Source organism: Giraffa tippelskirchi, chromosome 10 (assembly GCF_054371585.1).
Source record: "Giraffa tippelskirchi isolate mGirTip1 chromosome 10, T2T-mGirTip1v1.2.pri, whole genome shotgun sequence".
NCBI lineage: Eukaryota > Metazoa > Chordata > Mammalia > Artiodactyla > Giraffidae > Giraffa > Giraffa tippelskirchi.
The window spans coordinates 6,929,352-6,942,527 of record NC_137284.1 but is presented as its reverse complement, the minus strand read 5'-3'; the positions used below and the strand labels follow the sequence as shown (position 1 = coordinate 6,942,527).

Sequence of the window (13,176 nt, the reverse complement as noted above, 5' to 3'; positions counted from 1 at the left end):
AAACACTTTTAAAAAATCGTTTGAAAAAGAAATATTCTATGGGCCAAGCAGTACACATCTGTGGCTTAATATGGCCCTTGGGCAGCCTGGCTGTGAATCTGGGGAGCCTGAATCTGCCACTCATTAACTGCGCCTGGTGGTTGCTTTCCTTCCTTCTCTTGGGTTCAAATCCTTGGATTCAAAGTGATATACCTGCCTAGTCACTTTGACCCCTCCAGGGCCCAACTTCCTCATCTATAAAATGCAGATAATAACATAACTCCTCTCATACGGTGATTATGGGAGAAAAGGAGATACTGCAGGCAAAAAATCTACCTGCAAAGTAGGCATTTGGTGAAAGACATCAGCTATGATTAGTTGTAAGCTTGGTGTCTCCCTCATCACCATCATTCATAATGAATCAGCAAATTCTGTCAAATAGGATTTATCCTTCAGTCTATCCTCTTGTTTTTCATCCCCATTTTCTGTGCCTTAGTTTATAGTCTCATCCTCTCACTCCTGAACTGTTCATTCCAGTGGTCTAATGAACAGACCTCCTGCACTACTGAGCAGGGGACTCTGTGCCAGGGACCTACTTAGTGTCCCATTTTGACCCACTCCCATGCTGCTCCCAGCTGACTCAATCTCTCTGCTCAGCAAATGATGAAAAGCAAAGACATGATGGCGTCTTCTTCCCTGTTACTTACAGAACAAAGGCCAGTTTCCTTATTCTTGCATGCAAGGCTCCCCCCACCCCCGGCTCACCTCCTCCCAGTCTCTATAATCCTCTCTCTGTTCCAGCTACACCAAACGACTTTTTTCACCTTTTCCCAAGTGAGTCACACGGTTTCTGGTCATCATACATTGGCAACACTATTCTTCCTGCTTAGAATGTTTGTTGTCTGCTTCTCACCCAATGTCAACCCCTTCTCACCCTGCTAAGTCCAGCCCCAAATGGTCACCTCCACCATGAAGCCTTCTGGGATCATTTCTCTAACCAGTCACCCTGCCTCCTCTGCATTTCCCACCAGACAGAGTACATAGGTCCCTTCAAGTCCTCTCACAGTGTGTGGTAACTGGTTTACTGAGGCATCTCTCTCAGCATGAGACGGACAGGAAGCTGAGAGCAAGAACCTGGTCCCTTATATTTGTTGTATTTCCAACTAGCATGTTGGTGAGTGGTCAGTGTTGGCTGAATGAATTAATGGGACCAAGAGGGCACTTGAACAAAAGCCATACAATAATGCCACTTTTCATACAACTTGTTGTTAGAAACAGGGATCTTGGACTTCCCTGGTAGTCCGGTGGTTAAGACTCCAAGCTGCCACTGCAGGCGGCACAGGTTCAACCCCTGGTCAGGGAAGTTCTGCCTGTCGCAATTTGTGGCCAAAAAGGAAAAGAAAAAAGAAAGACAGAAACAGGGATCTTTGGGAATATGCAAAGAAAGAATAATAAAAACATATAAAATCACCCAAGAGCCCACAATTCCCTGTAATGTGCGCATTTTGGTTTAGTTAAAAAAAAAAGATATCATACAAAGTTCTAGCTGCTCAGATGATTGCAAGTATCTGCACTTACGTAAGGCGGTGTCATGGTGTCTTGATCTTCACTTTTTCTTCCTGTGGTCTCTGCGGAATGCACCTCATATCCCAGGAGAAAATGTAATTCAGCCATAGAACAAGTTTGATGATTTAGTTCACAATTTATATACTGCGAAGCACAATCTGAGAGACTCACATAACAAAACTGTCTGTCTTGACTGGGTGCTTGTGCAGGCCTCTTAGAAGAGGGGCAACAGTTTCTCTATACTCAGATATCACCAGAGGAGGCCCAGAGTGGTTGATCTTGGGAAGGTAGAGGTCTGAGAAAGAAAATAAACATCATTGTCTTTTGGCGTTTATGTTCTTAAAACTTGCCTCTGAAGCGCTCATTCAACAAGTATTCATTCACTGGGACTTCCCTGGTGGTCCAGTGACTTCCCTGGTGGTCCAGTGGTTAAGATTTCATTCTTCCACTGCAGGGGGCACAGGTTCGATCCCTGGTCCAGGAACTAAGATCCCGCATGCCACATGGCATGGCCAAAAAATAATAATTTTTTAAAAAAACAAGCATTCATTGAATGAATGGACAGGTGGCTCCAAAACCTTGCTCCCTGACTCCCAGCCAGAATGGCAGACCATGCTGTGAAAGGCTAGGAGAACAGGTTGTTGGGCTCGGCTAGCAAGAGCAGAAGCAATTCAGCACAATGGTTTCCCATGCGGGTCTGGGTTCAGGCTGCCTTGGCTCCGGGCCTGGCCCAGGCAGTTTCTAGTTAAGTAGAGCTGAGAGATTGACAGTTCTTATCTCAGAAGGTTGTTGGAAGGATTAGATGATAGAGAATATGTTAAGTGCTCAGTACAGTACCTATGAGATTATTTTGATTATTATAAGAATTCAGTCAATGTTAGCTATCCTCATTTGCTAAGAAGATCCTACTAACAGGTTTGAGCCTTCTGTAGTTTATCTTTACAACTCTGTCCACACCAACATCTCTACTTTATTGCCTTAACTATGAGATCAGAGCTCCTAGAGAATGCAAGAAACAGCAAGCTATAAACTTCTAACCAGGGACTTTCCTGGTGGTCCAGTGATTAAGACTCTGTGCTTCCACTGCAGAGGGTGAGGGTTTGATCCCTGAACTAAGGGATGAGGGAACTAAGATCTCACATTTTGCGTGGTGTGGCCAAAAAAATAAACTTCTGACGGATAAATAAGCAGAAATAATGGATCCAAGGAGAAGAAAACAGGCCACATATACCAAATACCTGGTTGGGTACAGTGACTCAAGCATAAGATAGATCTGGACCCTTGATGGCCAGGGAGATATGAATAACAAAGAGGTATGCCTTCAAATTGCTAGGGGAAATTCCACACCTCCGCGAGCCTAGACAAGTGTGGAATGACATTTTCAGGAATTCAAGGCTTCAAAAAATCTGAGATATTCTAAAGAACAGTGTAAATTATTACAGCAATTTCTCAGTAGGTGTTAAATAGCATTGAGACAAGTAAAGTCACTGAATGTGAAGGACTGATTCACACTGCACCTACATGCTGAGTACCTGTGATGCACTGGTTAGAGAGTGGACTGGAACAGGTAACCCAACAGACACAATGTTGATTCCCTCTGGAACTTACATTCTAGTGGAGAGAGATAGTAAACAACCATAGAGGGGAAACTGATTCAGATGAATGCTCCAGAGAAAGATGGAGAAGGATATGGCAACCCACTCAGTGTTCTCCGCTATGCCTGGAGAATTCCATGGACAGAGAGGCCTGGTGGGCTACAGTCAATGGGGTTCACAACTGAGCGACTATCACTCATTCCAGAGAAAGAAATCACGGCCGAAAGCCTCAGTTTGGAGTATACAAGAACTGTAGCTAAGTGACACAATCAGATAAATCCAGGATGTTGGCCAACTATAAGAATATGGGCCAGAGACTTCCCTCATGGTCTAGTGGCTAAGGGTCTGCGCTCCCAGTGCAGGGGGCCTGGGTTCAATCCCTGGTGGGGGAATTAGATTGCATATGCCACAATTAAAATCCAGCACAGCCAAATAAATGATCTGAAAAAAAAGTTAAAAAAAAAGAAAGAATCACCTTGCAATGCAGGGGATGCGGGTTCCATCCCTGGTCAGGGAACTAAGATCCCACATGCTGCAGAGCCACTAAGTTCCACTGCACTGAACCTACTGAGCCTGCGCACACTGGAGCCCACGTGCCACAACTGGAGAGTCAGTGTGTCGCAAGAAAAGATCCCGCATGACCCAACAAAGACCCGACGCACCCCAAAAAATAAATGTTAAAAAAAAAAAAGAATATAGGCCAAATTTGTTAAAAAGTCAAAGTTGTTAAAAAACAAAAGAAGTGGGAGATTAATGTAAATTTAAGAGTTAACAATCACATTCAACATATAAGCCTTGCTTGGATCCTAGGCCAAGGGAAAAATATTATAAAGTATATTTTGGGGACAAGGAAGGACTTTGGAATACAGATTGAATGTTAGATGATATCAGGGAATTATTCTTAATTTTTAATATATTAAATTAAAATGTTTTAATTTACTTAGGTATTATGAATATGTAGGAGAATGTTTCTATTCTTACGAGACACATACTGAAATATATAGTGTGCTGTGTGTGCTCAGTCCCTCAGTCGTGTCCAACTCTGCGACCTCATGGACTGTCGCCTGCCAGGCCCCTCTGTCCTTGGAATTCTCCAGTCAAGAATACTGGAATAGGTTGCCATTTCCTATTCCAGGGGATCTTCCTGAACCAGGGATAGATTCTTGCATCTCCTGCATCTCTGGCATCTCCTGCACTGGCAGGTGAATTCTTTACCACTGCACCATCTGGGAAGCCCCAAAATATATATAGAAAAGGCAAATAGGGCAAACTGTTAGTAACTGCTGAATCTAGAATATTTCATTACCTATTGCCCTAATCATTAACTTTTCTGTATATATTAAAATGTCCAATATAGAAAAACTGGATAAAAAGGAATGGAGAGGGTCTCACTCAGTCGTGCCTGACTCTTTGTGACCCCGTGGACTATACAGTCCATGGAATTCTCCAGGTCAAAATACTGGAGTGGGTAGCCTTTCTCTTCTCCAGGGGAGTCATCCCAACCCAGGGATCAAACCCAGGTCTCCAGCAATGCAGGAGGATTCTTTACCAGCTGAGCCACAAGGTAAGTCCAAGAATACTGGAGGGGATAGACTATCTCTTCTCCAGGAGATCTTCCCGACCCAGGAACTGGACCGGGGTCTCCGGCATTGCAGGTGGATTCTTTATCAACTGAGCTATCAGGGAAGCCCAATCATTAACTTTTCTGTATATAATAAAATGTCCAGTATAGAAAAACTGGGTACAAAGGAGGGGCGAAGGACTTCCCTGGTAGTCCAGTGGTGAAGAATCCACTTGCCAATGCAGGGGATTTGGGTTACATTTCTGTTTCGGGATGATTCCATGGGCTGAGGGGCAACTAAGCCTGTGTACCACAACTACTGAGAGTGCATACCTACAGCCCGTGCTCCGCAACAAGGGAAGTCACTGCAACGAGAAGCCTGTGCACCGCAACTAGAGTGGCCCATGTTTGCCGCAACTAGAGAAAGCCTGCATGCAGTGATGAAGACCCCCCAAAAAACCCCCCCAAAAAATACTAAAAAAAAAAAAATATATATATATATATATATAAGGAATGGAGGAGAAGTAAGTGTAGATAACTTTTTTGGAGGAATTTAGCTGTGAAGGGAGTGTATTAGTTTTCTAGAGCTTGCTATAAGAGATTATGACAAACTGAGTGGCTTAAAAGAACAAAAACATACTCTCTCACAGTTCTAGGGGCCAGAAGTCCAAAATTAAGGAATTGGCAGAGGCCACCTCCCTGCAGAGGTTGTAGGGAAGAACCCAGTCTGTGCCCCCCACCTCTGGGGGCTTACCGCCACCTCACTCCAGTCTCTCTGCCTCTGGAGTCACATTGCCTCCTCCACTTCTGCCTGTGTCTGATCTCTTTCTGTCTCTCTCTTATAAGGACACTTGTGCTGGCCTATCAGACTCACCCAGATTATCCAGAATAAGCTCCTCCTCTCAAGATCTTTAACTTAATCACATCTTTCACCATATAAAGTAATGCACATTCTTCTGCCACATGGATGATAGTCACAGGTTCCTGAGATTAGGAAAGGAGTGTATCTTTGGAGGGCCACTTTTGTGCCTAGCACAGGAAGAAAGAAAATGCGACAGTATCTAGAGAGGAATGTGGGGGAACGAAAGGTTTTGTTTTTAAGATGAGAGAAAAGATTGCATGTTTACAGTAACTGGTTTGAGACATCTTGCTATACACTGCAGTAACAGTACAATAGTACAGTTGATTTGTTCACTGTGTTAGTCACTCACACACAGGAAAATTCATAAAGAAAACAGCCAGACCATCATCAAAAAGTCTACAAATAATAAATGCTCGAGAGGGTGTGTGGAAAAAGGAACTCTCCTATGCTGCTGGTGGGAGTGTAAACTGGTACAGCCACTATAGAGGTTTCTCAGAAAACTAAAAATAGAGTTACCATAGGGTTCTGTAATTCTAGTCCTGGGCATCTATCTGGAGAAAACTATAATCCAAAAAGATACCTGCAGGACTTCTCTGGTGGTCCACTGGCTAAGACTCCATGGTCCCAATGCAGGGGGCCAGGGTTTGATCCCTGGTCAGGGAACCAGATCTGGCATGCTGTAATAAAGATGGAAGATCCCACATGACTCAATGAAGACCTGGTGCAGGCAAGTAAATAAATCAATAATTTCGAAAATATGGCATAGAGTTTACAGATCTTTTGGAGACTGGGGAAAATGATAAAGGGATGTGTAGAAAACTTTTTTTAAGGTTTACCAACATGTTTTATATATAATTTTATTTATTTATATATGGCTGTGCTGGGTCTTCGTTGCTGCGTGGGCTTTTCTCTAGTCGTGGTGTGCAGGCTTCTCACTGTGATGGCTTCTCTTGTTGCAGAACACAGGCTCTAGGATGTGTGGGCTTTAGTAGATGGGGCATGTGGGCTCAGTAATTGAGGTTCCCAGGCTCCAGAGCTCAGGCTCAATAGTTGTAACACATGGGCTTAGTTGCTCTGAGGCATGTGGGATCTTCCCGGACCAGGGATTGAACCCATGTCTCCTGAATTGGCAGGTGAATTTTTTACCACTGAGCCATCAGGGAAACCCAGAAAACTTAACAGTTAAAAAAAAATAAGACTATTATTAATATAAATTTGTTATGAGACTTATGATATGATGAAGTTTCTACCCCTTAGAAATTGTATAGATTTTTAAAAGTATATGGAGGAGAAAGGGTGAAGTATTCCTTTCATCCTAACTATCCATGACTGCTTTTCACCACCTCTTAGGTCCCTACTGGAGAGACCAAGTCTTGACACTGATGCTTTGACACTAGGTACTTAGGGAGTCTCCACTCTTCCCTGGGGTGACTGTGGATGGTGGATGACAAGTGGAAGACATAAAAGAAAGCTCCAGAGGAGACCGGTGCAGGGGGAAACTTCATCTGATTAGATGAATAATTAAAAGCCAAAACGGAAACGATAATAATAATACAAAATAATTGAGACAATTTCAAATCAAGTATGAGCAATTCAAATTTTATGTGGAAGTAAGGGGAACTTGTGGAAATAGTGATCAAAGTGATTAAAATAGTGGTGAAGTGATTAAAATGGTGGAATCCACTGTATTATGATTGGTCAACGAGAAAATAATAGAATTCTACATCACCAAAACTACCATTTAATAGAAAAACCTGTAATCACTTTTTAAAATCCAGATGTATATCAGAATTATATTGGAATTTTTTGAAAAATACAAATGCTCAGATACTACTTTTTTTTTTTTCTTTGCTACAGCTCCAGATACGTTTCTAATGAGCGGCCATGTTTACAAAGAGCTGGTCTATATGAGGATCTTTTATCTAGCTTGTTTCATTTCTTCTATTTCATACTCAGTGCTCCCATTTCATTTAGTTTATGCTTTCCAATTTCTCCATCTCTTCTTTTTTTTTTTTGATGTACTTTCTCAAGCCTTTATCAAGCATAATAGAAAAGCTCTTGTATACATATATATAAATACTATGTATAATACATATATTAGAAAACTTATGAATTTTTGCGTAAAAAATTTATGACACTTTGATTCCACTTGTTTGACTTAGTATAAACAGAATGCTAGATTTCTAATTTAAAAAAATACATATGTAACAAGCAACAAAGGTATAGCACAGGGAACTATAGTCAATATCTTGTAGTAACCTATCATGGAAGATAATTTCAAAAATTATATATGTATCTATGTATAACGAATCACAAAAATACAGGAATTCTATTTTTTGAAATTTAGTAATTTTTATCTTTTTGCCAGTTTTTCTAAAAGTCCTATGGGCATCTAATAATATATAAGATACAAAATTTTAAATTTATTTGTGTAGGATATAAGATTAATATAAATAGAAATCTATTACATTTAAATTATTAATGACATCATTCAAGATGCTCCTGTTATTTTTTCTGAACTGATATTCTCAGAGAAATGTTAATATATCTCACTATGATTATATTTTTTCTTTTCCCCTGTATTTCTTCTGATTTTTGCTTTATGTATCTTTGTTTCTTTGTTGTTAGGTGGCTAATGGTTTACGTTGTCTATCTTCTCTGTGAGTTGTACCTTTTATCATTAAAAATATTTATCTTTGTTTCATTTAAAAATAAGTAACTAAATTTAAAATAGGGGAACCCATGGGACTTCCCTGGTGGTCTAGTGGTTAAGAATCTGCCTCCCAATGCAGGGGATGGGTATTCGGTCCCTGGTCAGGAAACTAAGATCCCACATGCAGGGGGCAACTAAGCCCCGTGTGCCACAACAAAGGGCCCATGTGCTGCAATAAAGACCCAGCATAGCCAAGAAATAAAATAAAACAGTGGAACCCAGAAGTTATTCTGGATACAATTTGCAGGCTAGAGGGAAGATCAGGGAGGCTGGGCTTGGTCCCAGTGAGAGGCCTGTCCCACTGCATTGTAAAATTAGCTACCTGGGAGAGGAGAGGAGAGAAACAGGGAAGAAAATCACTTTAAAATCCAACAAACATAATTACTATTATGGGATGTGGCTTCTTACTTTTTTCCGCCACTTCTTTATTTTCTCATCTCAGCTCTCGTCTTTGTCAAGTTTCTCATCCTTTAGGATCCTCTATCAGACACTGATCACTCCAGCCCATATCTCCTTCCACTGCCTTCATGATCTGTCCTCATCCTGCTGTCACTGTCCATTTTTCTCACTATGCATTCTCCTGCATCTCATAAACTCAATCATCTGTTAAACTAAATCTTTCTAGCCCACCCTCAATCCATTTCTCAAGCACTTCTCTACAAGCTCTTTAGTCAGAGCTCTTTTCCAAGAAACCAATGTCCACTTTTCCTCTAGCTATCAACACATTAACAAATCTTCTCTTTCTTCCCAAAATGTTCCACTTCCCTCCTTATCAGACTTCTTCACTTCCTTTGGTCCTGGTGTCCACCTTCATTCCCAGTAGCTCTTCATTCCCACTCTTTCTTCTCTTAGGCTCAGATGCTCTTTCTCTCTCAAATTTACCCCTTCAGGGTCAATAACGTTCTGCTTCACTCTAATTTCTCCTCTTTGACTTGCAATACTTCCTCTGTTTGCTCCTCTTTCCTTCTTACATTCTCCATCTCCTCACTCACTTCATCTCCTTCCTCCTCTATAATTGCTTTCTCTTCCATAGAAACAGATTCGGAACTATTATCATTCTCTTCTTCCAAGATATCCTCCTCCTCCCTCACCCCTTCCTCATTCTCTTCATCATTCTTCTCTACACTTTCAAAAGGAATTTCTATCTCAGCATTGGTAATTTCTATCAGTCTTTCATCCCCAGTCACTTCCACCACTTTCTCAATTTGCTCTTCATTTATGCTCCCCATTCTTGAACGCTCCAACTTCTCACCACTAGTGCCCAGCTTCTCCCTACTGGGTCGCTGCTTCTCTGTACTTGACCGCCGTTTATCTCCAGTGGATCTCAATTCCTCTCCACTTGTCCCCAGATTCTCTCCCCTAGATCCCCGCCTCTCTGCCCTGGACCCCCGCCTCTCTCTCCTGGGTACTAACTTCTCTCCACTTGTTCCCAGCTTCTCTCCCCTCGATCCCCGCCTCTCTCCCCTGGATCCTCGTCTCTCTGCCCTGGATCCCCGCCTCTCTGCCCTGGACACCTGCTTCTCTCCACTCGAATTCAGCTTTTCTCCACTCGATCTCAGCTTCTCTCCACTCGATCTCAGCTCCTCTCCATTCAATCTCAGCTTCTCTACACTGGAACTCAGCTTCTCTCCACTTGACCTCAGCTCCTCCTCATTCTGCTTTACTTCGTATCCTCTGGATCTCAAGTCCTCTCCACCGGTTCCCACGTCAGTAAACTTCAACTTCTCTTTAAACTCAGACCCCTTCCGAGATCCCGCTGCAGTCTCTGCACTCTCAGATTCAGCCCCTATTCTGTGTCTGACTTCTTGCTTTCCCCACACCTCCTTTGAGCCGTCTTTCCGCAAACCGGCCGAAACCTGTAATGCACTTGATACACTGCGCACTCGTTTCACATCCATCCTTTCCGGACTCCGGCCTGACTTTCCTCTTAAGACTGTCTTTTCCACATCTTCCAGTCTCCAGGTCTCAGACTCAAGCTTCGGGTCCCACGTTTTAGGTTTTTGCGTCTTTCTACCCAGGAGCTCCATTCTCCTCCCAATGACGATGAGCCCGTTCCAGGGCATCCATAACTTTTCTCGCATCGTCTGCGCCCCTCTGCTTCCCGGTTCCAGTTGCGACCGCCCGAAGGTCCCGGCCTGGCCTCGGGCGCCCCGGCAGTGGGGCTTGTCGCGCCCCCTTGCCGCCCTTTGTGGCTTACCCCGCCACTCCCTCCTGTCCCAGAGCGGATATCCAAACGGAGCCCCTTTCTCCAAAGACATCATGCCTCTCGCCGGTCCCTAGTCCGCCCACCCCACCCCAGCTCCCCATTCCCCCCACCCTCCCACCCAGCCCACTGGCCCGCCGCCCCGCCCACCGCATAGAGGGCGCGAGACTGGACTAGTGCGCACGCGCAGGCCGCGCGAGGCCGTTGGAAGGCGAGGCCCAGAGCGCCGGCGAACGGGAGTCAACCAGCCCGGAGGCGGGGGCTGACAGGACTCGAGCCCTCTGCGACCGTAGAGCACCCCCCTTCCCCATCCCCCCGCCTCCCGCCTCCACGCTGTGGCCTGTTCCCGGCCCTCTCAGTTCCGCGCTGCCCTTTAAAGGTGGGGCCTGGGCACAGGAACGACGGGCGTTGCAGCCAATGGCGCCCCTCACGGTAAACTTGCTACCCAATCACAAGGCGCGGCTGCGAGGGAACGGCGTGGGAACCACGCCCGGCTCCAGGTGACTCCTTGGCAGACAGGGGAGGGCGCCTCCGTTAGCGGATAGGATCTCTACTGGGTCCGTTTCCCGGGGCGAGGTCTCGCGGATCAAGCTGCCGCAGCGCGCGGGTAGTGACCCGCTGCGGAATCCTTTAGTGCTGTAGTCGAGGAGAGTGATGGAGGAGCGTCTAGAAGCTGGGAAGGAGAGCAAGGTAGAGAAAGGATGCAAACCCCCTGCGATTCCTTCACCTCCCTCCATAATACCCACTGATGCCCTATCAGGGGGAGAGAGAGAGAGAGAGAGAGAGAGAGAGAGAGAGAGTGAGTGTGTGTGTGTACGTGTGTGTGTGTGAGTGTGTGTGTGTGTGTGTGTGTGTGTGTGTGTACGCTCACGCATGAGTTAGAGAAAAGAGAGAGCTGAGCAAGGGGGTGGCATCTGCCTGGGGACTGGTGAGGAGGCAGGGTTTACCTTTACCCCGACATGTGGAAACGGACCCGTCACTCTTACTCTTCCCTCCTCTCCCCAGGGCCGACTCAAACTGGTTTCATGGAAGGATGTTATGGATTGAGAAGGGGCTAGAATACTGCTTTCCCAAGGTGGGAGAATGCTGTTCACCACTAATGGTTCACATGTGTATTTGTGCTCATATAATCAGAAGAGCATTCAGTCTTCATTCTTCTTGACTTCATTTGACAGACAGTTTCTGAGCATCCTTGTGCTAAGGATGGTTGGGGGTGGGCATACAGAGGTGCACAGTTTTAAGGGCAGGAGATACGTGCACAGTGGGCTGTGACTAAAAGGCCGCTTATCCTATGAGGATGGAGCAGCCGTGGTCCATTTTTGAAGCCCCATCTCTCTCAAGCTGTTACCAAGGAAGGAGGAAGGGGACTTGGGGACCTGTTTCACCAATGAACCAGACTGTCAGGGGCGTGGGGGTGGGGGTGGGCGGTGCAGGCATATGGACAGAGGAAGAGCTTGCCTTGGGGGTATTGGAGAAGCCAACAAGCGAGGAGTGGGGTTCAAGTGGAATTTGATGAAGTGAGAGGGACTGACAGACCAAAGTATAGAACAGAAGGCATCGTTTCAGTGTTTATCTATGTTCATATTCACAGTTAAATTCGTTTATATATATATATATAATATTTAGAGCAATGCCTGGCATATAGGAAGAGCAAATCTAAGTGTTAGCTATTGTATTACTGTTACTGTATAGTGAATGCTACGTGTTGGGAGGATGTCCTGGGCTGTCAAACTGATGGGTTTGTGGTCACAGCCCACTGGCACCTAACCTTTGTAGGTACCAGACTCTCTGATAGTCTACTATTAGATCTGGTCCTTTGTAGAGTAAGCATTACCTTCTTCAAAATTCTCCTGTAAATATAGAAAGATGAAAACAATAATAAATGATAGATAAGTAAAAAATACAATAGAGAAAATGAAATAACATAAAATACTTGATTAACAGAATTCAAGAAAGAATAAAAGAACAAAAAACAGGAGACAAACAGCAAGATGGCAGGCTTACAGCCTACTGTGTCAGTAATTACAGTGATAGTGAAGTGGAAGAAGCATTACAATTAAAAATAAAACATTTTCAGATTGGATTTTTAAAAGACAATTTAATTCTGTTAAAAGAGACTTATTTTGGGACTTCCCTAGTGGTCCAGTGGTTAAGAATCCACATGCCAGTGCAGAGGACATGGGTTTGATCCCTGGTCTGGGAAGATACCACATGTCAAGGAGCAGCTGAGCTTGAGTACTGCAACTACTGAAGCTTGCTCACCTAGAGTCTGTGCTCTGCAACTAGAGAAGCCACAGCAATGAAAAGCCCGTGCACTGCAATGAAGAGTAGCCTCTGCTTGCCACACTAGAGAAAACCCACACATAGCAACAAAGACCCAGCACAGCTGTAAATAAACAATTTTATTTTAAAAAAGACATACTTTTAAGAACACAGAAATACTGAGAAACTAATGGAATATGTACACTATGAGCACACTAACCAAAAGAAAACTGGTGTGGCTTTATTAATTTCAAACAAAGTAGACTGGAAGAGAAAGTATTCTAGAAAAAAAGGAGGGATATTTTATAATTATTAAAGAGTCAATTCAACAGGAAGATAAAACACTCCTCAATTTTATGTACTTCATAACAAAATTTCAAAATATGCAAAAAAATCACAGAATTAAAAGAAGAAATCAACCCATGATTACAATTA

The 13,176-nt window shown here is 44.0% G+C and overlaps 1 protein-coding gene and 1 long non-coding RNA gene across 51 annotated transcripts in view; one reads left to right on the top strand and one right to left on the bottom strand.

Annotated features, from left to right (window-relative positions):
* The window catches only part of LOC145522945 (uncharacterized), a 41,710-nt gene extending 31,103 nt beyond the window's left edge, over nucleotides 1-10,607 (bottom strand). For 9 of the 50 annotated variants that reach the window (XM_081532296.1, XM_081532271.1, XM_081532306.1 and 6 more), the window contains exons 1-3: nucleotides 8,685-10,607; nucleotides 6,144-6,240; nucleotides 1,558-1,840 (exon numbers count right to left, since the gene is read on the bottom strand). In XM_081532296.1, the coding sequence (XP_081388422.1) occupies nucleotides 9,185-10,537 (1,353 nt within the window). In that variant the 5' untranslated portion in view covers nucleotides 10,538-10,607 and the 3' untranslated portion in view covers nucleotides 1,558-1,840; nucleotides 6,144-6,240; nucleotides 8,685-9,184. Of the gene's footprint in view, nucleotides 1-1,557; nucleotides 1,841-5,575; nucleotides 5,731-6,143; nucleotides 6,282-8,684 lie in introns of all 50 variants that reach the window. The other 41 variants (XM_081532280.1, XM_081532320.1, XM_081532289.1 and 38 more) reach the window with 14 other exon arrangements.
* Nucleotides 10,608-10,685: 78 nt separating this feature from the next.
* LOC145522951 (uncharacterized) lies at nucleotides 10,686-12,562 on the top strand. The gene is made up of 3 exons (XR_014066265.1): nucleotides 10,686-11,169; nucleotides 11,485-11,554; nucleotides 12,424-12,562. It is a non-coding gene; the product is annotated as an uncharacterized LOC145522951 (long non-coding RNA).
* The last annotated feature ends 614 nt before the right edge of the window (nucleotides 12,563-13,176 follow it).